The 26,962-nt window shown below is 39.1% G+C and overlaps 1 protein-coding gene across 1 annotated transcript in view; it reads right to left on the bottom strand.

Moving 5' to 3' along the window:
• The window catches only part of THSD7B (thrombospondin type 1 domain containing 7B), a 787,061-nt gene that overhangs the window by 358,684 nt on the left and 401,415 nt on the right, over positions 1 to 26,962 (bottom strand). The window contains exons 10-11 of the mRNA XM_061199619.1: positions 18,689 to 18,818; positions 14,253 to 14,356 (exon numbers count right to left, since the gene is read on the bottom strand). Of these exons, the coding sequence (XP_061055602.1) occupies positions 14,253 to 14,356; positions 18,689 to 18,818 (234 nt within the window). The remainder of the gene's footprint in view (positions 1 to 14,252; positions 14,357 to 18,688; positions 18,819 to 26,962) is intronic.

The raw sequence follows: 26,962 nt of genomic DNA, 5'->3' as shown, positions 1-26,962 counted from the left end.
ACTTACATAAATAACTAGGCCAAGTCATATACAAACAAATTAATTTTACTGTGATTATATTTGGTGAAAAATAGGGGTAATTGTAGAGAGAAAAATTATGTTTGCAGCTTTGTAGATATTAGATTCTAGTCCTGTTAACTATCTGTGAGGTTTTGTTAGATACCTGCAAACTTGGATCTTGAATTCTTTTAGTTGCCTCAAATATCTGGCTATGACTCACCAAACTAATGTTTCCAATTTTCTCCTACACTTCTGATCTGGTGTCACTAAGAACAAAGGCAGACCTAGAGCCCCACCAAGTACCTTGAAGGGAAGGACCTCACCAAGTACTCCTGACCACTGACATTGCTGCAAAACTAGAAAGTATTGATACACATCTCACAGTTCAGGAAGACTCCACCTGACACCTGGTCCTATACAAATGCTGGAGACCACTGAATCAAACTGAGGAGTAGAGAAGTAGCTGACATGAATGTAGGTAGATTGCTTCCGCTCAAGATGCTAGATCAAGACTTCCTCCTTTAGCTAAACATGAAACCCTTTCTTCTTTTCTTTCTTTCCTTCATTCTGTCTTTGGCCTGGGAAGATAATGCTGTCATTTCTATCTTCCAGGCATTGCTAAGGGGGTGGGGGGGTAACCTCTAGAATTTAGGATGCCTCTTTATTGCAGGCTAGGATACTGTTTTTTCATATGTGCTAAAAACCTGACTGACCCCTGGCTTGAATGGGTAAACAAAGCAGTCCCTGTGAATGAATCCATTCATCATACCTCCTAACAGGAATGGGTTGTGCCCTGACAGGTCTTGCGTTTGTCTATGGTGGTTGTCATTCTCCTTGGGCCTATGAATGCCTAGATGGCTGGCTCCAAGCTGGGCTATGCCTCTTAGGCTATCTGTGTCCCTAATGGTTCCAGAAAGGGCCTACCAGGAGGCATTCATGATTCAAGAACTGCTTCCTTTGGCAGGGCCCCACTTCCCTGGTTAGGAGTTAATACAAATGAGAATATGATCAGGAACACTTCCTTAACTCTTGGAGACACTGCAGATTCCTTTACAAAGATACTAGCTGTTCAATAAAAACCCTTGGACTCTCACACCAAGCTCGTTTATGATAATAGGATAGCTCTTGATTATCTTCTGGCTGAGCAAGGAGGTGTCTGTGCTGCACTGTACTTGCTGTACCTGGATTGACACTTCTGGGGAAGTTGAAACTCAGTTATGTAAAATCAATGAGTAAGCCACTTGGCTTAAAAGGGTGACTCCTTCAACAGGGTCTTTTTTTGATTGATTTAAATCTTAGGGACCATGGCTCTGAAGTGTACTCCAAACACTGGGAATTACCCTGCTTATAATTATCATAGTAGTCTCCCTGGTGCATTGTATCCTCTCAAAAGTTTCAGATGCTGGTTTGCAGCCACTGACGAGTAGGAAAATGATCGCCCTAAGACGAGAACATCAGAAAAGAAGCAATGAGAATGACTAACTTAAAAATTGTGGATCTGAATAAAAACCATATGATCATCTCAATAGATGCAGAAAAAACTTTGGACAAAATTCAACACCCATTTATGATAAAAACTCTCCAGAAAGTGGGCATACAGAGAACCTACCTCAACATAATGAAGGCCATATACAAAAAACCCACAGCAAACATCATTCTCAATGGTGAAAAACTGAAAGCATTTCCTCTGAGATTAGGAACAAGACAAGGATGTTTGCTCTCGCCACTATTATTCAACATAGTTTTGGAAGTCCTAGCCATGGCAATCAGAAAATAAAAAGAAATAAAAGCAATACAAATTGGAAAAGAAGAAGCAAAACTGTTACTGTTTGCAGATGACATGATACTATACATAGAGAATCCTAAAGATGCCATAAGAAAACTACTAGGGATAATCATTGAATTTGGTAAAGTTGCAGGATACAAAATTAATGCACAGAAATCTCTTGCATTCCTATACACTAAAAATGAAAGATCAGAAAGAGAAATTAAGGAAACAATCCCATTCACCACTGCAACAAAAAGAATAAAATACCTAGGAATAAAGCTACCTAAGGAGGTAAAAGACCTGTACTCAGAAAACTATAAGACACTGATGAAAGAAATCAAAGATGACACAAACAGATGGAGAGAAATACCATATTCTTGGATCGGAAGAATCAATATTGTGAAAATGACTATAGTACCCAAAGCAATCTACAGATTCAATGCAATCCCTATCAAATTACCAATGGAATTTTTTATAGAACTAGAACAAAAAATCTAAAAATTTGTATGGAGACACAAAAGACCCTGAATAGTCAAAGCAATCTTGAGAAAGAAAAATGGAGCTGGAGGAATCAAACTCCCTGACTTCAGACTATACTACAAGGCTACAGTCATCAAGACTATATGGTACTGGCACAAAAACAGAAATATAGATCAATGGAACAGGATAGAAAGCCCAGAGATAAACCCACGCACCTATGGTCAACTAATAAAGGAGACAAGGATATACAACAGAGAAAAGACAGTCTCTTCAATGAGTGGTGCTGGGAAAACTGGACAGCTACATGTAAAAGAATGAAATTAGAACACTCCCTAACACCATACACAAAAATAAACTCAAAATGGATTAAAGACCCAAAACTAAGACTGGCCACTATAAAACTCTTAGAGGAAAACATAGGAAGAACACTCTTTAACATAAATCACAGCAAGATCTTTTTTGACCCACCTCCTAGAGTAATGGAAATAAAACCAAAAATAAACAAATGGGACCTAATGAAACTTCAAAGCTTTTGCACAGCAAAGGAAACTACAAACAAGATGAAAAGACAACCCTCAGAATGGGAGAAAATATTTGCAAACGAATCAATGGACAAAGGATTAATCTCCAAAATATATAAACAGCTCATGCAGCTCAATATTAAAAAAACAAACAACCCAATCACAAAATGGGCAGAAGACCTAAATAGACATTTCTCCAAAGAAGACATACAGATGGCCAAGAGGCACATGAAAAGCTGCTCAACATCACTAATTATTAGAGAAATGCAAACCAAAACTACAATGAAGTATCACCTCACACCGGTTAGAATGGGCATCATCAGAAAATCTACAAACAACAAATGCTGGAGAGGGTGTGGAGAAAAGGGAACCCTCTTGCACTGTTGGTGGGAATGTAAATTGAAACAGCCACTATGGAGAACAGTATGGAGGTTCCCTAAAAAACTAAAAATAGAATTACCACATGACCCAGCAATCCCACTACTGGGCATATACCCAGAGAAAACTATAATTCAAAAAGAGACATGTACCACAATGATCATTGCAGTACTATTTACAATAGCCAGGAAATGGAAGCAACCTAAGTGTCCATCGACAGATGAATGGATAAAGAAGATGTGGCACATATATACAATGGAATATTACTCAGCCATAAAAAGGAATGAAATTGAGTTATTTGTAGTGAGGTGGATGGACCTAGAGTCTGTCATACAGAGTGAAGTTAGTCAGAAAGAGAAAAATAAACATCGTATATTAATGCATATATGTGGAATCTAGAAAAATGGTACAGATGAACCAGTTTGCAAGGCAGAAATAGAGTCACAGATGTAGAGAACAAATATATGGACACCAAGGGGGGAAAGCGGGAGGGAGCTGTAGTGGTGTGAATTGGGAGATTTGGATTGACATATATACACTAATATGTATAAAATAGATAACAAATTAAAAAAAAAGGTCCTACTGTATAGCACAGGGAACTATATTCAATACTCTGTGATAAACCATAATGGAAAAGAATATGAAAAAGAATGTATATATATGTATAACTGAATCACTGTGCTGTACAACAGAAATTAACACAACATTGTAAATCAACTATACTTCGATTTAAAAAAAGATTGAAAGCAAAAAAAAAAAAAGAAAGAAAAGATATACGCACCCCAATGTTCATAGCAGCATTATTTACAATAGCCCAGATATGGAAACAATCTAAGTGTCCATCAACAGATGAATGGATAAAGAAGATGTGGTATAAAAGGGGAAACATGGCAGGGAGGGATAAATTAGGAGCTCGGGATTAACATACACACACTACCACATATAAAAGAGATAACCAACAAGGGCCTACTATATAGCACAGGGAACTATACTCAATATTTTCCAATAACCTATATGGAAAATGAATCTGAAAAAGAATGAATATATGTATATGTATAACTGAATCACTATGCTGTACACCTGAAACTAACACAACATTGTAAATCAACTATACTCCAATAAAATTTTTTAAAAAAGAAAAAAAAAATTGTGGATCTGAAGTTGTGGCCTGTGAATATCACCAGGGTTTAGCAAAAACATCATGACCTATGATTATCCCACCAAAGATCAGTAAAGCTGCAAAGCAATAGCTGAGAGCAATGCTAACGCCTTAAATTTTGATCATATTTCTCAGTTAGGCTGATAGTCCGATCAAAAGGGGGTAATTGTTAAAGAGGAACAACACAGGCCCCAAATGGTGTTACATGTGCAAACTTGATAGCAAACCTAGATTTAACACCTAACCTAATTGCAGTTCAACCTTCTCCAGAAATGTACCAGTCTAGAATTTGCTGGTCTGCACCAGTGAGGTACTTTGCCATATAGGCCCTCTGCAACCCCTGAGGAAGAAGGGGAAATATGCATGATCAACCCTAACATCACCACCCTCCCCACAAAAAAGGAAGTCCTGGCTTCAAAATCCTTTCTTTTCTTTTGTTAATAGCTCCCTTGCCCCTTCCTTCTTCCTATATAAACCTTCCATTTTGTACAACCCCTTGGAGCATCCTTCTAATTGCTAGATGGGATGCTACCCGATTCATGAATCACCTAACAAAGCCAATTAGATTCTCAAATTTACTAGGTTGAATTTTTTAACAATACTCAAATATTGTATCTCTCTCTCTCTCTTCCCACTTTTATGTGGGTTATTTATGTCAATTATATCAATTTTTTGTGACAATATTGTCCATTTTCATTGACCTAAAACCACTGAATCTTTCAAATTCTTCACTATCCTTTACTCTGTATATAAATGTAGCTAAACATTCTGATTTTTCCATAAAATGCCTTTTATGCATATTCCTTCTAATCCATTCCCAAAGTCACTACTGTGGTACAGGCTTTCAAAACCCTTTGCAGTGTAATTACAAAGCCTTGGTGACTCCCAACCCAGTCTTCCTACTTTCAGTTCCTACTTTCAATATCTTATTAAGAGGTTAATCATCTTATAAACGTACTGAGTTTAATTGACTATAATAGATTTTTAATTCTCATTCTTCATGTGTCTGGGTTAAAAGAGTGCTTTGTGTCCCTAAAAAATCACCTGTTTTGCAACTTCTGAATCTACAGTCAGCCCTTGGTGTATGAAAGGCTTTGGTTACAGGACCCCCATTCGGATACCAAAGTCCATGGATGCTCAAGTCCCTTATATAAAATGGCATAGTACAATCGGCCCTCTATATCCACTGGTTAAACCAATGCTTAATCTGTGGATTCAACCAACCATGGATTGAAATTTGATCCGCAGTTGGTTGAATCCTTGGATATAAAACTCATAGAAATGGAGGGCCACCTGCATACTTACTGAAAAATATCTGCATATAAGTGGCCCCATGCAGTTCAAACCCATGTTGTTCAAGGGTCAACTATATTTAAATCCAGAGCAAAGGTTTGTCTGAATTTTGATCCTCCTCTGTTAATTTTTAGGGCCTCTCTAAAGTGGGGGGCTCCTTCACCTCTTGCTGCTACTAGAGGAATGTTGAAGTTTCTGTTTTCTTTAGAAATGCAAATTAAAATGTAAAAACATAACCTCCTTTTGATACAATCCTAAAATTGCCCCTGGGCCAAACAGAAACGAATACCTTGACCTTAGTAACCTGAGAGCTAAGGGAAGCCAGGAGATTCACATCTATCTGAAGATACTGAACTCTGGTTCTGAACAAGAGAAGGATAATCCTATTACATTTACACAGTTTGCAGTAGACTTTGAAATTCATATTAATATTCCTGAAGGGGAAGATAGTTCTGTAACTAAGAGCCATGCAGTCAGAAGAGAAAATTATTGCTCCTAGTTTAGCAAATAACTGCATTCCTCAAACAACAACAACAATAAAAATACCCCCTTCCCATCCCCACTCCTCATTTCATCAGGGAAATACCTGCTGGTGATGTGGGTAGCGGGGAGGCGGACAGAGGAGTTACTCTGTGCTTTGCATTATAACTTACTATGTTAAAAACAGAGAGGCTGGCATGAGACAACATCTCTGAATCTTAGTTCACATTATGTTACTAAAGCATCATGCCTTAGGTCACTCACTTCCTTTAATATTTATTTCTAATTTATTGACAATTTTTGAAAAATGTACATATTTTACCTGCAGCAACCATGAAAGCCACGAAGCTAATCCTACCCTAAAACATGCAAAGGAGATGAAAAATAACTCTCAGAATCATTATTCACTTATTAAAATGCAATCTGTGCTATAAGTCCCACACTTTACTCTCTAAACCAATGCCTACGGTATTATAAAACCTATTCTTTTGTTAAAATCCAAGGATATTTTCACTTAGAGAGTTGCCCTACATTGTTAATTTAATTTCTACACTCTAACCTGATCTTTCTTTTATTTTCACACTTTAAAAAATTATATTTAGAAGAGATTTTTTAAAGTTCCTTAAAATATTTATAATGAATCATTTTTGTATCAGGGACTGATTAATAAGATAAATTAGCAAAGAACATTATGTCCTCCAATTGGTTTTTCTAATGTTGAAGTCAGAACTGGTTAGAAATCCCTCCAAGAATGATATTTGATACAAAGAATAATGGGGTCTGATCATTTTTCCTATGAGATGAGCACTCAGCTATCAAAAATGAAAACATGAAAGTTACTGAAAATAGCGTTTCTCATTGCCTAGATTGTAAATCCTAGTACGTTGATTTGGGGTCACAAGTGGTGTCATGTACCCCCTTCTTGAAATAGACTGGAAAGATATCACCAAATATATTTGCCCATTTAAGAAACAGTTACAGGGCTTCCCTAGTGGCAGAGTGGGTAAGAATCCGCCTGCCAAGGCGGCATACACGGGTTCGAGCCCTGGTCCGGGAAGATCCCACATGCGCAGAGCAACTAAGCCCGTGCGCCACAACTACTGGGCCTGCGCTCTAGAGCCTGCGAGCCACAACAACTGAGCCCACAGGCCACAACTACTGAAGCCTGCATGCCTAGAACCCATGTTCTGCAACAAGAGAAGCCACCAGAGTGAGAAGCCCGTGCACTGCAACGAAGAGTAGCCCCTGCTCGCTGCAACTAGAGAAAGCCCACGGCCTGCAACGAAGACCTAATGCAGCCAAAAATAAATAAATAAAAAAATAAAAATTTATTTAAAAAAAGAAAGAAACAGTTACATCTATGGACGGAGTTCTGGAGGTAGCTAGAGTTACTCCTGATTCTCCTGGAAATGCCCACAGTTCATAGCTATGTAGCTCATTTTTGTTCAGATCTTGAAGCAAATGGAAGAAGTTACCTTTCCCCTCTCCCTCCCTCACCAAATATGGAGATGACAGTGACTGTCTTTGTCTTAGACTATTGTTCAGTCATAGTTGAATCCTGTATGTTTGTTTTCCTCTCTGAATCCACTGAAATGACTTCTTGCTGTGATCTATGTAGATGAATATGATAGAAAATAAACTTGGGCAACTTATAAGGTTAAATGACTATGACTGCCTCCATGTGGAGAATAAAAAGTCCAATCACCCAGACTCTTAAAATGCAAGGATACTTGTAAACTTAACTTCTTCCTATTTCTAACTCCCTGCCTTTTAAAAATAAAAGTAATCCAGAACTTATTCTGAAAGTGGATGACTTTGCCCAATTTTTTTTTTTTCTGGAAGAGCATCTTTTAAAGAGATCCCTTGATTATGAGGTACAGACTGCCAGCTATAAAATAAATAAGTCATGGGGATGTAATGTACACATAGGGAATATAGTCAATAATATTGTAACAACTTTGTATGGTGATGGATGGTAACTGGTCTTATTGCCGTGATCATTTCATAGTGAATAAAAATATCAAATCACTTGTTGTACACCTGAGACATACAATATTGTATGTTAATTATAACTCAATTTAAAAAATAAAGAGATCCTTTGAATGAAAAGAAACACACAGATTCCATCAAAACTATTGTGGAAGAAACCTATGCCTGTCACAGTAATAAAAACCAATTTAAGGAAGAACAAAAAGATTTGACAGAAGATTTGAGATCTTCCTCCTTTGGTCCACATAAACATTGTTCAGTGAGAACAAACCAAGAAAAGAATGCAGGTACTTCATGGAAGTCAAGGATATCTAAGGCAGCACAATTTTGATCTCCGGCACCTACTCTGTATCCATTATAGTGTCATAGATGTCAAGTCTCTCTGCTATGATAGAGTATACGCATAAACTTTTGAATGAGAGGAAAGCACTATCCTAAAGAAAAATAATGGCAAGTCCATTAAGCCAGTTTTAAAGTAGTCACTGTGAGTAGCAAAACAAGAATCAGATCATATCCATAGACAAATTCACTCCCCTAGCATCCTCACTTTTTCTTGTTTTAGTACTGATATTCTACCCTATGAAGGGCAGATACATCAAAGTATGTTGCAATATTGAAGTTTCTTTTTCTTCCTCTTATATTTTCATTTGCCATAGAAGCTGAGCTATCATCCCTTCTTAATTCTGATAAAGCACAAGAAGCTGTGCAGAGAGAATACCCAGCTCTCCCTGAAGGATTGGACAGCTAGGACAATGCAACCCAAATTCCCATTTCCTTGAAGATGGTATAAATGCTTAGTGACAGCTGTAATTCTATCTGCCCTTCTGTGTTCTTTTCTTTTTCTTCTTTTTTGATTAGAAAAGTATTAAAGTATTATATAAATGTATTCTTACTGTAAGTCAATTAACCAGGTCAGCAATATAAACACAATGAGATAAAACAAGGAGCACTTCTGTTTGGGGCAGTTTAATGGCTTAGAAATCATAAAAGGCCTTTCTAATGAAAAAGAAAAAAAAACACTGGATAAAATATATATCTTCTAAATGGATTGCTGGGCTGGCCCAGAGGAAAGGAACCCATAAAGCACAAAACAAAGTAAAAGCTTGGGATGCAAGGTAAGCAAGAGAGACAACCTTTATCCTCAGGGTTTCTATTAAATTTTGGAGAACCAAGTTTCCACTTTCATGACTTCAAGAACTGTTATGGAGAACCTCATAAAATACCCCATACTAGAAGTGATGACCACAAAGGCTGGCCCTCAGTATAAGGGTAGACTGGAAATAGACATGCCAAGTAACATGTCTTGGCAAGACCACTTACATGTCTACAATTTAACACTGGGTAGTGAGAGGACCAAAATCTCTTGTGAGAATTTATAATCCCAAACTGGCCTGAATTCATGCCTCCCTCTGTGATTTAAAAAATCCTGAAATAGAAATTTAAATGGAAAGTGTTTCCAGCTTGCTAGGGCTTCCATGGGACTGAAGGGTGTAAAAGCTGCCTGACCAGAATGCCAAAGCAGGGGAGGAAGGGACTGAGGGTCTCCTAATTCCTTCTTCAGACTTTCCTTTGATCCTCCTGACTTCAGTATAGCCCCTTGCCTCCACCCTCCTCTGCCTGTTGTCCTAAGTCCACGACCTCTCTGGTTCTAACATCCACAGAGAATAAACCTCCAGGCTCCCACAAAAATAGCAATAGGTCGGAGCCTGAGTCTGCAAGGTGAAGGGCTGGGTGTGGAGAGCATTCACTGCTCTTTAGTCAGACTCTCAAAAGCTCCTGATTCTTCTCCCATCCCCTACACATGCGTGCGCTCACACACGCGCACACACACAGCCTTGCCCACTTCCTTTTGCAGAGGTGGTGCCTTTCCAGAGTTGTCCAGGCCAAATCATCTTGTTTCTCTTCAGCCTCCACACCTTCAACTGCGCCAACACTTAGGTATAATCCTGCTCTGCAAAGTACTTTCCCTATATCTCCATCCACTTTCTACATCATACAATATGATTGAGGTTACAGATGGCCCTAATTTACTTGAAGGTGAGCTTATTGCGCTTCTTGTTTTTAGGAACAATTTTATAAAGGGGATCTCATTGAAGGTTACTTTTCTGTTACTCTTTCATGTTTTCCTTGCTGGTTTTGAAGTAATTTTAGAGAAAAGATGGGAGTAGAAATATCTTGGCTCCACTGTCTTAAAATTGGAGACCCATCCTACTGCTTTAAAAGTGTAAATTTCCCAACAAGTAAACACAAGGAATTCTCTAATGGTGGAGTCTAACTTGGGGAAAACTCAGGTATCTACTTTGCCTACTTTAAAGGACGATCTGGCCTCCAGCCAGAATCCATTTAAAATACTTCTAAGACAGATAGAATAATTTACCGTTGTAGGATAAGATTCCACATAGTTTAGGAGCAATGTCTCTGCAGAATGTACTAAATGGCTTTGCAGTGAAAACAAACCATAATGATACTCTAGTATCACAGAGCATCAAAGTCCAGGTCACCATATAGAGTTAAGTTGTGCCTTGCACAAAGGTACCATTTTTAAAAGACTATTTATGTAGATTTTGCTGATCTAGATATTTTATAGCAACTTTGCAGCAGAGAACAAGCACAAGTCTTGTAATAACAAGATTATATTATTATAATTTTCTGACATATGTAAGTAAAATGTTTTCAGGAAGTGGCCCCTTCTTGTAAATTACAGAATCACTGTAGAGCCTCCTAGCAGCCCTGAATCAAACTACCTTGCAAATCAAATTTACATCTGCAAATGTTCCCACAGGGACATCATTTCCAAGGTGTAACTATTATGGACTGAATTCTAACCCCTAAAATTCATATGCTGGAGCCCTGATTCCAAATATTAATGTACTTGGAGAAAATAAAGATGGCCAGAAGCAGTCTGCTCTAATCTGGCAAGGCCAGCAATATACTCTCGCTGTCCTTCCTTGGGGGTCTATCAACTTCTAGCCCTATTTCATATATTAGTTTGAAGGGATCTGATCACTTTTCCTTCAACAACATATCACACTGGCCTTTACATTGGTGACTATCTTGATGGGACGTAGTGAGCAAGAAGAAACAACTACTCTGGACTCATTGGTAAGACATCTTCATGTCAGAGAGAGGGAAATAAAAAAATTGAGAAAATTCAGTAGCCTTCGACCCCAGTGAAATGTCTAAAGGTCCAGTGGTGTGAGGCATGTTGAGATATCCCTTCTAAGGAAAAGATAGGTTGTTACATCTGGCCCCTCCTACAACCAAAATAAAGACACAACATCTATCGTGCCTCTTCGGATTCCAGGCAACGTCCTCATTTGGGTGTGTCTTTACTCTAGCCCATTTGCCAGCGGATCTGAAAAGCTGCTAGTTTTGAGTGGGATCCAGAAAAGAAAAGGCTCTGTAACAGCTCCAGACTGCTCTGCCACTTGGGCCACTGAATCCAGCAGATTCAATGGTGCTTGAAGCGTCAGTGGCAGACAGGGATGCTGCCTGGAGCCCTTGGCAGGTTCCTATCGGTGAATCGCAGTTTAGGTCCTTAGGATTGTGGAGCAAAGCCCTGCCATCCTCTGCAGGTAGCTTTACTCCATTTGAGGAACAGCTACAGCCTTAGTAGAGGCTGAATGCTTAACCATGGGCCACCAGAGTTACCATGCACACTGGATATTAGCTGACCCATCAAGCCACAAGGTAGGGCATACACGGCAGCACTCCATCATCAAATGGAAGTGGTATATGTGTGACTGAACCCAAGTAGGCCCTGAAGGCACTATAAGTTACATGAAGAAGTAGCCCAACTGCCCATGGTCCCCACTCCTGCTAAACTACCTTCTCTCTCCCAGCCTGCACATATGTCCTCTTAGGGAGTTTCCCACAATCAGTTGACAGAGGAAAAGAAGACTTGGGCTTGGTGTACGGATGGTTCTGCATGATATGTGGGCACAACCCCTAAATGGACAGCTGCAACACTATAGCCCTTTTCTGAGATATCCCTGAAATACAGAGGGGAAGGGAAGCCTTCCCAGTGAATAGAACTTCAAGCAGTAAACCTGGTTGTTCACTTTGCTTAGAAGGAGAAATGGACAGATGTGGAATTCTGTACAGACCCACAGGCTGCGGCCAATGATTTTGCTGGATGGTCAGGGACTTAGAAGGAACATGATTGGAAAACTGGTGACAAGGAAATTTAGGGAAGTGGTACATGGAAAGACTTTTCTGAATGGCCAAAAATGTGAACATATTTGGGTCCCATGTGAATGCTCCCTAAAATGTGACCTGAATTGAGGAGGATTTTAATAATCAAGTGGATAGTATGACCCATTCTGTGGATACCAGTCAGTCTCTGTCCTCAGCTACCCTTGCCATTGTCCAATAAGCTCATGCACAAAGTGGCCATGGTGGTAGGAAGGAAGGTTATGCATGGGCTCAGCATCGTGGACTTCCATTTACCAAGGGTGACCTGGCTACAACCACATCTGAGTGCCCAATCTGCCAGCAGCAGGGGCCAATGCTGAGTCCCCAATATGGTGCCATTCCTCGTGGTGACCAGCCAGCTACACAGTGGCAGGTTGATTACATTGGGCTACTTCCATCATGAAGGTGTAGTGTTCTGTTCTTACCAGAATAGGTACTTACTCAAATAGGATAAGGATTTGCCTTTCCTGCACACGATGCTCCTAGCAAAATTACCTACCATCCATGGACTTACATAATGCCTTGTCCATAGTCATGGTATTCCACACAACATTGCTTCTGATAAAGGAACTCACTTCACAGCAAGTGACGTGTGGCAATGGGCCCATGCTCATTGAATTCATGGTCTTACCATGTTCCCCTCCATCCTGAAGCAGCTGGCTTGATAAAATGGTGAAAAGGTCTTTTGAAGACTCATTTATAGTACCAATTAGGTGGCAATACCTAGCAGGGTTGGGAAAAAGTTTTCCAGAAGCATCCAATGTATGGTGTTTTCCCTCCCATAGCCAGGATTCACAGGCCCAGGAGTCAAGGGTGGGAATGAGAATGGCACAACCTATTATTACCCATAGTGATCCACTAGTAAAATTTTTACTTTCTTTGCCTCTGCAATCTTATGCTCTGCTACCCTATAAGCCCTTATTTCCAAAGGGAGGAATGCTTCCACTAAAAACACAGCAATGATTCCATTGAACTAGAAGTTAAAACTGCCACCCACCCACATTGGGCTTCTTATGCCTGTGAATCAACAAAGAAGGGAGTTACTGTGCTGCCTGGGATGACCGATCCTGATTAATACAATAACCTATCCAACAGGAAGAAAAACAATTCTCAATATGCCTTTTAGTTGAATTATGAGACCAGCGATATGCAGTTGGTCCTACAAGGTCTGATTTTGCTACATACATCCCTTTAGTAACAGAGTGGTCAGACTTTTAAGAATAGAGCACTTCTTCTCATTCCGCACTTTGGTCTGAGTGCTCCCTGGTTGCAAACTGTCTTTTTGGTGTGTGCACAATAAACTTTGACTAATTAAAAAAAAAGAATAAATAAAATGAAAAAAAAAAGAATAAAGCACTTTTTATCAAACCTCATATCATTGGCATCTAGCTTATGAATGAAACAAAACAGTGAGCAATCTGATGAGTTTCTGAGTGGTTTTCAGAGATTTCAAAATGCCACACCTTCTAGACATTGATGATAAAAGGCACTTTTACTCAGATCCAGAAGCCTATTCACAACATCTTCCAGAAATTTTAATGGTTCCTTTCTATGTATATTACATATAAAACATACTCTAAGTATGTATATAACAACCAGGTTTAAGTCATGATTATTATGATTAGTTCATTCAACAAATATTTAATGAGCACCTAAAAAAGTACAATATGTACTACTGGGTCCAATCTTGACACATCCTTCATTCCTTGACTAATATCCAACATGCATTTGGGCCATCAGCACTGGCGTATGCTAATGGCTGAGAACAGATATTTGCTTACATCGCATTAGTCCTTAGGTGCACTAGCTAGTTATGGTTAAAATATCAGCATTAACTAATGCCAAACTTAAACTCAAACAGTAATAAATATAAATAATCCAATCCAATAAGATCACAACTTATTCAAATATAAAAATAGGCAAGAGTTTATAAGAGCAACATAATTTTCAATTACATTTGAATAGAAAAACTGTTTTAAAATTCCCTTACCTCTTGTTTGCACCCCCTTTCCGCAGGTTTCACTGGTGCCCATTATTCCCTGCCTGACAGACTCTGGCACTAAGATACAGGGGCTCCATTTCTGTGGCCTCCACCTGTGATGACAAAGGATAGCAGACTAGAAATTTCACCATGACAAACATACAAAAGAAATATTTGAAATAGGTGAATTTGAAATCCAAAAACATAAAGGTAGTAATTCAATAAAAATGGATTTGAAACCAATGTCATAAAAGGGAGCTCTGGCACACACTAGGGATGGCAACAGTCCCTCTGCCCCAGATCCATGGTTAATGCAATAATTCCACTTTTTAAAATGTGGACATTTTGCACACAAAGTGGCCATAAAAAGCATTAGAAGCATAGAACAAATCTAGAAAGCTTAGCTCTTTATGAACTAAAAATTGTTTAAAGAAAAACAGTAAAAGAAAATAAAAGAGAGAAAATCCCTATGTCCCATTGGAGCATTAGAGAATCAAGGTTTGAACACCTGAAAATTTTGGGTGCAAGCTTTCACACTTGATCTTCTGCTTCAAATTTTTCACAAGGTGTATCCTAGGACTTTGGCGTAGCTCAAATGTCTCCATAGGTTATAGAGTAAAAGGGAGGTGGGGGGCCATGGGGACGTATCTTATGTGGTAGTTCCTCTCAGGGAAGAGGAATGGATCTGTCTCTGAGGAATTACCAATATTTCTTCTCCACAGAGGAAACAGTATCTAAGGAATCCTTCTGGCTTTCCAGTGTGTGTTTCTTTTAAGGTGAACAAAACTCTACTTTTATGACCCACAGGACAGACTATGATTTAAGCCCTTAAACCTGTGTCTTCAGAATATTCCAGAAAACCCAAACTCTAAATGTAACCACAGAGTCTCCTCTTTCACTGGGTATATTTTTTACCCTTTTTCACATGGGCCAATACCTCTGATAAGAGATGCTACGTCAAAAACTGAAACAGAAATATGAAGTAAAACTATTACCAGTTTTGCAAGATGAAACAATTCAGAGATCTGTTGCACATCAACGTGCATGCAATTAACGCTACTGCACTGTATAGTTAAAAATGTTTAAGATGGCAATCTCTGCTGTACAGCAAAGTTACTCAGTTTTACACATATACACATTCTTTTTTTTTAATATTCTTTTCCATTATGGATTGGCAAAACATTGTAAATCAACTATACTTCAATTAAAAAAAAAGTGAATTTAGCAAAAAAAAAAAAAGTGAATTAAGATGGTAAGTTTTATGTTATGTGATTTTACCACAATAAAAAAGAAGTCTCAGCAAAAGAAAAAATAATGTATATCAGAACATGGAGCAGAATTTCTTTGCTCAGGAAAAGTCACTTCAAATGATTCTCTTAGTCATGTGAACATAGATTCATATAGCGTGCGGAGATCACTTAACATAGCCTGGCTTTAATCTCTGCACTCACCACCACCTCTTCCCCCATCTAGACTAAGTGAGTCTCAGGTGTCTTGAACAATTGGAGGTAAGTGAGGCAGTGGTGGTGTTAAGGGATAGATAACAGACCATCTTTCAGAATCAAGCAAAGTACATTAAAATGTAAAAGTAAAAAATACATATCATTGAACTCATTCAAGTGGGCTCTATAACGAGAATAACTGAAGAGCTAGGGAGAAATCAGGAAACAGGTAAATAGAAAAACCTGTCACATTTAAAGAAATCACCTATTACTTTTAAGTAGTAGAAATTTACTTTGCAGATGCATAGACGCATTAAGCATAGTTCCAAAACACAGAAACTGAAATGGCAGGGGGTTTAATTTAGCTTTTCAACTAGGACATGTCATTCACTCAGATCCCTCAAGTTCACAAAAGACTTTCTAAAGTGAGACCAAGGAATTCAATCTAGCTTAGCATGCTAAATAAAAGGAAGACATGTCCAGGACTCTCTTGCTAGACTCTTAGTTTTAGAAGGATAAGCCTGGGCTCAGAGATGTTAAGTGACATGTCTGAGATCGCACTTGTCAGGGCAGGCCAGCTGTCAGTCCTAAAGCCCTCGATGCTCAGCCACAGACTCCTGGGGACACCCCACTGCCAGTTCTATACAGGGGCACATCGCCCATGCTGTCTTCCCTTTTGCTTATACTGTTGGCCACTCCAAAGTGTGCCTCAATTGCATATTGATTATTTTGAATTAAAGTTACTTTAAAAATGGTTAATGTAAGAAGGACACTCTGACCCTCCCTTCTGTCTCCCTGAAAGCAGGAAATAAATCTCTCCTGTGAAAGGTGCCCTCTCTACACCTGGAGGTGGAAGGACACCCTTATCACCAGAGATAGGGAATTCGGGGCTATATAAACAAACCTTGTTACTATTTAAACTAACTATCCCAAGCCCAAACTCTTTCACGGATTGAGCACCCAAAACCTACGTTTCTTCGTCCTGTCAATTCTTCACAGATTTATTGTTGCTCTGTCTAAAAAGTATAAAAGCTGCCTGCTTTGGCCACTTCTAAGGTACAATTTCTATGGGACCTCCATGCATATGAATTAAAATTTGTTTCATTTTCTCCTGCTAATCTGTCTCATGTCAACTGTATTATTAGGCCAGCCACAAGAACTCAAGAAGCATAGAGGGGGAAATTTCCCCTCTCCAATACTTACTAACTTAACATGGTGGGAAATGCTCAAACTTACAGAAAAATTTCTATAGGCATTTTGATTCTGTTTTAATTTGGTAAACGTGAGAATGTCTCACCTTAATGGAATTAAAAAAAGAAGAATCAGAAGAAAATGATAAAGGTCTACATTAACTTGCCTCCCTAACAAACCAATGAGGGGAAAGCAAAATCTAAATTGGAAACATATTGCTCAAAATTCAAGGATGTTTGACTAAAGGGCATAGACTCATGCTGGTAACTTGGACACACGTTAAACGACACATCAGGAGACATGATACAATCATCCCATCCATGTACAGTGGAAATGATTTCTGGGGAAAATGGCAGGAGGTCACTGATGGAAACTAGTTCAAACATGAGTGACTAAATTGAAGTGCAACACGAGAGTAAAGAGAGTGGACAATAGGAAGGAGAGCCCACTAAATCCAGTTTCCAGGATTTTCTCTGATTATAATAGCACTGGGTTCATAAAATGTCTAAAAATATTTGATTTGGCTAATTTTTTCAATTGGCTACCTTCCCTGAGAGCTCTTCTTGCTGAGCTCAGAAGTCTCCATATTTATACATGGCACAAAAGGAGGGATATTGAGTGTTCCCACAATGGCCCTGTGGATGATGAGCAAAAACTGGTAGTCTGGGCTTGTTCCAGTGTTTATTCACATCCTCCCCAAACTGGTCATCGGATAGAAACAATGGGAGGAAAGGATGATGCAGTTGATCATAATTTGGACTTCTTCAATGACATCCTAAACTTTAACGAGTGGGAGGTCTTCTTAAAAAACAAAACAAGGGGAATTCCCTGGTGGTCCAGTGGTTAGGACTCTGCGGTCTCACTGCCGAGGGCCCGGGTTCAATCCCTGGTCCGGGAACTGGGATCCCGCAGGCCGTGTGGCCAAAACAAAAACAAAACCTATTTTTCTGAGTAAATTAGCCCTTGAATCCCATAGCTTTAAGACACAGTTTCTCGAATAATCAGGAGAAACACTAGACATTTTTGCTAAAGGCATTTTTAAGTGTGCTAATAACAGCACAATTTTTAAGACCATGGTCTTGTTTTCACAAATAAGTAAAACTCAACAGTGACTGAATTTAATCCAGAAGTACTTTAAAGCAGTGTTTCAATCCAATGTTAAAAGAATGGAAGTTTATGACTAAACACACAAACCTCAGGTATTGTTTTTATAAATAATAATCACCAACTAGCCAAAGGGACACATATAGGTAACATATAGAGTTTAAAAGGTACTCATTTTCTTTTTCTAAAAAAAAAAATTTCTCCATAGGTTAAACTTTTTTCTAAGATTTCTTAAAATGTGTATATGACAAAAATTGCAAACCAGAACCATTTTTGAACTAAAATACACAATTATTATAGAAGTACACATTTGTTCTTAGTTCTTGATTAAAGGCTTTAGGATGAGAACAACAGAATGAGGTAAGTTGTGAGTGTGCGTGTGTTTCCAAGTAAGGACCTCCTCCTGAATCTCTCTGGATCCTGATCTTGAAAATTGATTGCCTGGGTGGCGGAGCTCCAGCAGCTCACTTACAATCAAAACATGGTTGTTTCTTTTTTTTCCTGTTAATTAGACTTTCATATTCTTTACTCTTTCAAAATATATTCCAGATAAGAGGGGAAAACAGTGAGATATTTGAAGATAAACAATGCTACCTCTTTGTATTTCTCACTACAAATATTTCATACAATAATCATATATTATATGAAAGGAAATAGGTCATGACTCATTCTAAGGTCTAGTGATTATTTAAAAAGGTAATGAATTACCGATACGTGGGGCACAATGACACAGCTTCACACTCTCGCTCTTCAAATAAGGTATCTGGGCATTCTTGGCCTCCGCTGGCTGCTTCTCGGATGATAATTCTGTATCGAGACTGTTTTATTGTGGCATTTCCTGAAGTAAAGGAAAAATAAAATTATAGTGCCCTTTTATGTGGATGCAGAAAAAAGTCCAGGGTTAGGGAGCAACTGAAAAAAGAAAAAAAAAAAAAAAAAAAAGAGAAGAAATAAGAACCTGTGGAAAGACTACTTGGGAAATGAGTATAACAAGCAAAGACCAGGGATTAATACACAATCTTACTTCTATGAGGAAGACACGTCACACTTAATAATTGTAATTTCAAATCTATATGTTCTAATATGCGAAGACTGTTTCCCACTGTCTTAATATATTTTAAATTAATCAGAATCTATGTTACGCTTGGCATAAAAGTTCTATGGCATAATCTGAGAAACTCCAAAAATCCTCTTTAACCTCAAAACAACAGCTCAGGGGGCTAATATTTTACTACTAGCGATTCACTCCCTCAGGGGGGACACTTCCTTCTTTAGGCTACTTTTTACTCTGCAAATGCTCTTATTAAAATTAATACATTAGTAGCATATTTATTTATAGGTATTAGTTTATTTGATTTCTTAGTCCTCATAACCTGAGATAATATCTGTATAACTGGAATTTAGAGAAGAGGCACTAAAATTATGACAGAATGAAACATAGACATATGTCTTGCTGGTGATTCTGCTGAGCTGCAGAAGTGGTAAGAGGCACCTCGATAAAAAAGACAGCTGACGTTCACTTTAACATGTGAGGGCATTCATTTCATAATCTTTAGATGCCTTCTGGTCAACAGCAACTACCAAAATCAATGACGCTGTTTAGCAGCTATTTCAATTACCATGTGTAAGATATTGCACTTGATACGCAGATACAAATTCTTGAACTTACAAGTAAACAGAAAGAAGAGGGGGGCAGATAGATACGCAACTAGTTATGAGACGTTGTAGAGTAAAAAGCTTCAGACAGTGGTACAGTGTCAGGAGAGTACAGAAGAAAATGTACTCATTTTTTTTTTTTTTAATAAATTTATTTATTTATTTATTTATTTTTGGCTGTGTTGGGTCTTCGTTTCTGTGCGAGGGCTTTCTCCAGTTGTGGCGAGCGGGGGCTACTCTTCATCGCGGTGCGCGGGCCTCTCACTGTCGCGGCCTCTCGTTGCGGAGCACAGGCTCCAGACGCGCAGGCTCAGTAGTTGTGGCGCACGGGCTTAGCTGCTCCGCGGCATGTGGGATCTTCCCGGACCAGGGCTCGAATCCGTGTCCCCTGCATCGGCAGGCAGACTCTCAACCACTGCGCCACCAGGGAAGCCCCAAAATGTACTCATTTTTAACTCTGGAAATCTAAGGCAGCTCCTTAGAGAAGGCAGATTCTATTCTGGCACTTGAGGGCTAAGTAGAAAAAAATTTATTTTTCAGGAAGAGAAAGACAAATACCGTATGATATCACTTTATGTGGAATATAAAATATGACACAAATGAACTTTTATGAAACAGAAACAGACCCACAGACATAGAGAACAGATTTGTGGTTCCTAAAGGGAGACTGGGGGGAGGGAAGGATTGGGAGTTTGGGATTGACAGATGTAAGCTCTTATATATAGAATGGATAAACAAGGCCCTACTGTATAGCATAGGGAACTATATTCAATATTCTGTGATAAACCATAATGGAAAAGAATATATTAAAAAAAAGAATGTATATATATGTACAACCGAATCACTTTGCTGTACAGCAGAAATTAACACAACCATATTTCAATTAAAAAAAGAAAAAAAAATTTTAAAGCCTGAAGCCATTTCAGGTCAAGGGGACAGTTTGAGAAAAGGCACTAAGCTATAAGGGTGCATGGACTTTACAGAGAAAGACACATAATTGCATTCAGGAGGAAGATGGGTGTGTGTGTGTGTGTGTGTGTGTGTGTGTGTAGGGCTTGTGGGCCAGTGCTTCTAGGGGCTGGGGGAGAAGCACAGAGAGGGTTATAAAGAATGGAGAGAAGGGGAAGCATAGGAGAAAACTGAATAAATTTTTAGGTTTAAGACAGATAATGGGGACTTCCCTGGTGGCACAGTGGTTAAGAATCCGCCTAGGGGACTCAGGTTCGATGCCTGGTCTGAGAAGATCCCACATGCCAAGCAGCAACTAAGCCCGCGAGCCACAGCTACTGAAGCTCGTGTGCCTAGAGCCTATGCTCCAGAACAAGAGAAGCCACCGCAATGAGAAGCCCGTGCACCGCAATGAAGAGTAGCCCCCGCTCGCCGCAACTAGAGAAAGCCCGCGCGCAGCAACAAAGACCCAACGCAGCCAAAAATAAATAAAAATAAATTAAAAAAAAAAAAAGAACCTAGGAGACTTATACCAAAAAAAAAAAAAAAAAAAAAAAAAAAGACAGATAATGGACATAACCATATAAAGAAGAAAATTTCTAGAAAGCCAGTACACTAAGCGGAGCAAAACAAAAGGACAAAAAAGGAGCTTTTATTAATATTATATATTCACATGGTTTCTAAAAAATTGTAGCACAAAAAGACTTACTATAGTGAGAAGCAACTGACCTATAACCCATTCCCTATCTTCCTCCTCCCAGAACACTCTGAACTCTTTCTGTATTTAGTTCTTCTGTGGTTACCTCCAAATCTATAAATAATATGTTCATGCCATCGCTTCTCATTTTATTAACTTTAGACATCATCTATTGATCTTCTGCTATAACTGATGAGTATTTACTCTGCACCATCTTTCAATTTTTTATAATTGTATCACTATTTTTATGCCTCTCCCAGTTATTTAAAGGCTTTAAATAACCTGTATTTTTTTCCATCCCACTCCTCATTCCCATCCTCCATCAGATCAGCCACCAGGGTTCTAAAGAGTCTTCCTGGGTAGACGAGCTTCCTCGTCTATTGCCACCCACTTCCTGCTAAGTGAGGTCCTGGCTTCCTGTGCTGCATCACCAGTTTCTCTGCTCTTCAGTCTTTGTCCACTGAATCTTTCATAAATGAGTTTAGATCTCTCACCCACTGGTGGTCCTCTCCTTTTGTTTTTGACAAGGAACTGGGGCTTTTTAAATTCATTTCTACCACTTTAAGAGATTATGAGAAGGGGAGACCAACACACTTGTACATTTCATGATCCTGAACTGAGTTAAGGAGATGCATGGGGTCTTTTTCATCTACTCCATTTTTTTGGCTCTTCTTTAACCTGCTTTGTACTGAGAGATCTGACTATAGAAGGTATGTATTAGTGGCCACCTTGTGCATTGGCTTCTGGTTGGCTTTGGCCCTAAGTGATTTGGGGCACACTGTGGAAGGAAAAAAAGTTGATAAAAGGAGGGAGAAGGAGAAGGAGAAAGAGAAAGAGAGAGAAAAAGAGAGAGAGAGAGAGAGAGAGAGAGAGATCAGGGTATTTATTCCTCCAGATTTCATCCTCTGAATGAATTCACAAAGCCACAGTTCCTATGGAGTGGTGCTCTCCTGCAGCTACTTTCTCTGAGTTCTTCTAACTGCTCCTACTTGTATCAACTTTCAGGCTCCCAACTGTCCCTAGCCAGGTACTGTCAGTTTACATTAACCCTGTCCACTCCTTCGTAAACAGTTCCTTCATTAAATTTTCCCCAGTTACCCCATATGAGTGGGCCACCTGTTTCCTGCCAGGACACGCTTATAAAGTCAAAGGAGAGTTGCTACTATTTGACAGACAGGAATGGTATAATTGGCCCCTTTTTAATGTAGTTAAGGCCCAGTGAGGAGTATGGAAAAAGAAGCTTAAGAAGAAAAAAAAAAAGTGTAATTAAAACAGTTCTGTATAATAATATATTAATACAAATTATCTTCATTTGGGTGGGGACAATCCAGATAAATAATCGTGCCTTTAGGAAAAAGAAAAAGTCTCTTCCACCACTGTCAATTAATTCCAATTACACTGTACTTACTCTGATAATTATTGTTTACCCTAGGATGTGTACATGAATATGTGTGTGTGTGTGTGTGTTTTGTCCAAGTGTTATCTTAGGAGACCGGAAATAAAGATTGAAGACAATAGGAAAAATTAAAGGGTTGACTTTACACCACATTGAGAGAGAGCGTGGATCAATGCCTCTCCCTTCACAGGGCATGCACACGCGTGCACACACACACACACACCACACACAGTGAACACTCACACATAGAGGTATTCTACTTTACGGTGTAATTCCAGATCAAATAATTCACAGTTTGGGAAAAATAGTTGCATTGATTATCATGCCCTATAGATGTTCAGGTGAAGGCTGAGAAGGGTGGGTTCTATGGGCAAAACAACTTTTAGAATTGAACTCAGGTTTTTTAAAGAGAAAACTGATTGGCACTGTACAGAAATTAAGAAATATTTATATGTCTTTGAAGAGAGAGAGAGAAACAAGGGAGGATCCTGATGAAGGGAAATGCCACCAGGATCTGGGAGACACCTGTTAAGAGTTTCTCTTTCTAAGTGGACGTGTGCGTGTTTCTTTTGCCTTGAACATTGGAATGGTCATATTCAGCATTCAGTTTTAAAGGGATTTTCCCCCTCCCTATGATGTAAAGTGCCTCAAATTATGACCCAACCTATAGCAGAGTTGGTTACGCAGAACAGACATGGTTTAGCAGGTGTCATAGGAAACTCAAGGGCACACAGCATCTACACTTGGGATGAAGCAGCCAATATAGTCTTCTCACATCTGTATTGTTGTTTTAATTTTTTGGCTGCACTGCATGGCACGTGGCATCATAGTTCCCCGACCAGGGATCGAACCCATGCCCCCCGAATTGGAAGTGTGGATTCTTAACCACTAGGGGAGTCCACTAGGACCGCCAGGGAAGTCCCTTCTCACACCTGTATTTTGAAGCCAGCATGAGGGCAGCAGTTTTCTATCAAAGTAGGACAATCATTCCAGAAATCTGAGAGTTAATTAGCAAGAAAGGAAGTGGATGCCCCTGATAGCACCCAACATCATGGTTTGAAGCAGACGAGAGGATGAGCAAAAGGCCAAGTAAAAGCTCTCAGGAAGCGATGTCAATGTCTCCCTTTCCTTTGAATACACAAGAAGAAAATGATTTCTGGGAAGTAATACAGAGAGGCAAAGACCGTGGCTTTGCAGGTAGAAAACATTTGTATTACATATGTATCTAAAAAGTATTAGAAATTTCCTGGAATTATCACCTTAATCTATATCAGATCCACTTCTAGGCATTTTGCATATACTCTCTCATTTTATTATTACAACACTTTATGAGGTTGGTATTATTACTATTGTTGTTTTTATTATTATCATTATTATTGTCACGATACCCATTTTGCAGATATGAAAAAGGAGGGTAGAAGAGGTAAATAATTTCCACAAAATCCCCTACCTAGGATTAAAACCTCAGCTAAATAGACATCAAAACCCATGATTTTTCTCTAAAAGAGACTTTATAGTAAGATGAAGAGAAAGAAAGGGGCATTCCAAGTAGAAGTTCACATCGCAGGTTCTTTGTTATTCCCAAGGGATACCTTTTATTTTCTAATCGATTCTTCAACAGTACCCTGTTGGCAGAAGGCTTCAAGTATCAATAAAAGCAATGTTTGTAGGGCTTTGTGAGTGATGCTTTCAACCTCATTATGAAAAGTAACAATAAACTGAAGTGCCTGTTCGCAAACATACACAGCCGCTCAAGCATGATTACGGCTAATAAACAACTAGTCTACATTCAATTTTAACTTATGCATATTTTATCATTAATAAGTCATCAGGCATAATTCAACTTAAGTTATTAATTACAGTCAAACGAAGTAACATTTAGAAAAGATGGCAACTTAAAGATCAAGAGCCATATTTCATAAAGGAAATATATAAGTGGGCTACAAACATTGAGGGATATTTATAGATTCTCTGTGAAGTCTTTCCCAGAAAGATGGTAGCCAAGGTGGAGGAAACGGTGCATAAAGCGTACCTCTGGGTATTCACAGCCAGGTAAGCTGGAACACATTACACTGAATTGAAGAGTCATGGGTGTTGCGCCCTGATACCAGGGTTATCCAGTCAATGATTTGAAGTAAAGAACTGAACCCCTAAATTTCCAACTGATTTGAAACGTGCGAGTAGGGAGCAAGTAGAGCATGGCAGAGCACAGTGAGCACAGGCACCGGCCGACAGGAAGGCAGGGTTGGAGATTCTCCTAAAGGCAAGAGGATGTGCAAAGTAGATACAGGACAGATAGGTAACAGCAATGCACAGAAGTTATTCCAACACCAATCTGCAGAATTCTGATGGTATGTTTATAAAAAATGACCTCTCTGGCTTTCCCTTGTTTCTCAATTGTCTCAATTACTAATAGGTCTAATTACAATTGTCTCTATTTACTAATAGGATTTCAGTAACCCATTCTGCTTCTAGGCACCAATATCCTTCCAGGCTTATCGCCTTGTAACTCTCGATTCCCACCTGACCCTCTTTTCTCCTCCCCACTTACACGTCCTGTTCACCATTAAACAAACAAAACCAAAATTCTGTTGATCATTCCTCTCTAATCAATCGATCTTGAAGCAAAAGGATGGCACCAGTGATATTTTGAGATCCATATCATGTAAACAACCACACGTTAAATACTTCCTGGGGTGGAGTTACAACTCTAGTGCCTATTAGAGTGCAGACAATTCCTTTAAACATGCTAAGCCTCAGCTTCCTTGGCTGTAAAACAGGCCAAGTATAAGTTTTTATTTCATATGATTTCTTTGAGGATTAAATGAGATACTGCATGTAAAGCATGTCCACGTTGTGTGGTACAGGGAGTCTTTTCCAGCATAGTAAAAGTTCATGAGAGAAGGTGAGAAGAAAGGTTTGGAAAAATAGTAGGAGAAAAGCTTCAATAGTTGAGGCTCTTTCTAATTAAAAGAAAGATGTGAAAAAATGGTCTTCTATTCAGTTCTGGGTCGCATTCATGTTCTGAGCATCTAAAGGTAGACCATGAGTGGCTTGAAATCCTTCCACGTTTCTGGTAAATTAAACTCCAACTGCAAGGCAGTTAGCACCAGCCACCTTCTGATAACACTGGAGAGGGATGGGTAGGGTGATCAAACACCCTGGTTGCTCAGGGTAGTCCTAGTTAATGCCTGTTATCCTGACTTAAATATTAATAGCTCATCTACTCACTTTCAGAAAGGCCTCGTTTTGTATAAAAAATTACATGATCACTCAGAAAAAGACCATCACTCCCATACGAATGCAAGGAACAAGCACATTTTGCTTCTCACTGCACCAAAGGGTTGCATTTCAAATGTGTGGAAAAAGCAGACTGCACTGCTGTTCTTAAAATTATCAATTCAATCTGATCACTGGACCTTATTGCTTCTTGCCACAGAATTCTGCTTGAGATAGCAGTTCATGCAGCCCAAGAAAACTGTTTTGTGCCCCAAACACACTTGCTTATGAATCATTAAATTAAAAACTAAAGGGAAAGTAGAGTATAAGCCTTACCTCAAAATCATCGACTAGAGCTACGATATGTGTTGTTATGATAGAAACATCACACATAGATGCTATGTAACTAAAGAGAGCTGGCATTGAACCAAACTGTGCAAGAATATGAGGAGAAAACAAGTTTCACTTGGCAAAAATTCCAAATGGTCATTAAGAAGTCTGTTTCCAAATCGATTCTACAAACAGAGATTAAAGTAGGATGTTAGGCAGCCTGAGTTTCTCGAACATCAAATCCCCTAAAAAGTAGATTCTATCTACTGATTCATTATACACAAGAGAATACCCCTTTCTAGCTTATTCACAACCATTTTTGAGATTCAGAGCTGATTTCCTCTTTAGAAAAAGTACCAAACCAGGATTCACCAACCCAACTATCTCCCACTTAAATTTGGAGAAATACTGTGACTTCTGAGTTCTCAGAAGGAAACACTTAGCATATACAGTGTTGTCATCACTGATAAATATTTATCAGGTATCTGCTATATATGAAGGAGACACACATCGGTGCTGTGTGTTATACTGAAGTATACACACATGCATTATTAAATCTCCCCAGGAGGGCTTTCCTGGTGGCGCAGTGGTTGAGAATCTGCCTGCCAATGCAGGGGACACGGGTTCGAGCCCTGGTCTGGGAAGATCCCACATGCCGCGGAGCAACTAGGCCTGTGAGCCACAACTACTGAGCCTGCGCGTCTGGAGCCTGTGCTCCGCAACAAGAGAGGCCGCG

This window comes from Eubalaena glacialis, chromosome 1 (genome assembly GCF_028564815.1).
Source record: "Eubalaena glacialis isolate mEubGla1 chromosome 1, mEubGla1.1.hap2.+ XY, whole genome shotgun sequence".
Taxonomy (NCBI): Eukaryota; Metazoa; Chordata; class Mammalia; order Artiodactyla; family Balaenidae; genus Eubalaena; species Eubalaena glacialis.
The sequence above is the reverse complement of the archived record's forward strand: the minus strand, read 5'-3'. Positions and strand labels throughout refer to the sequence as shown.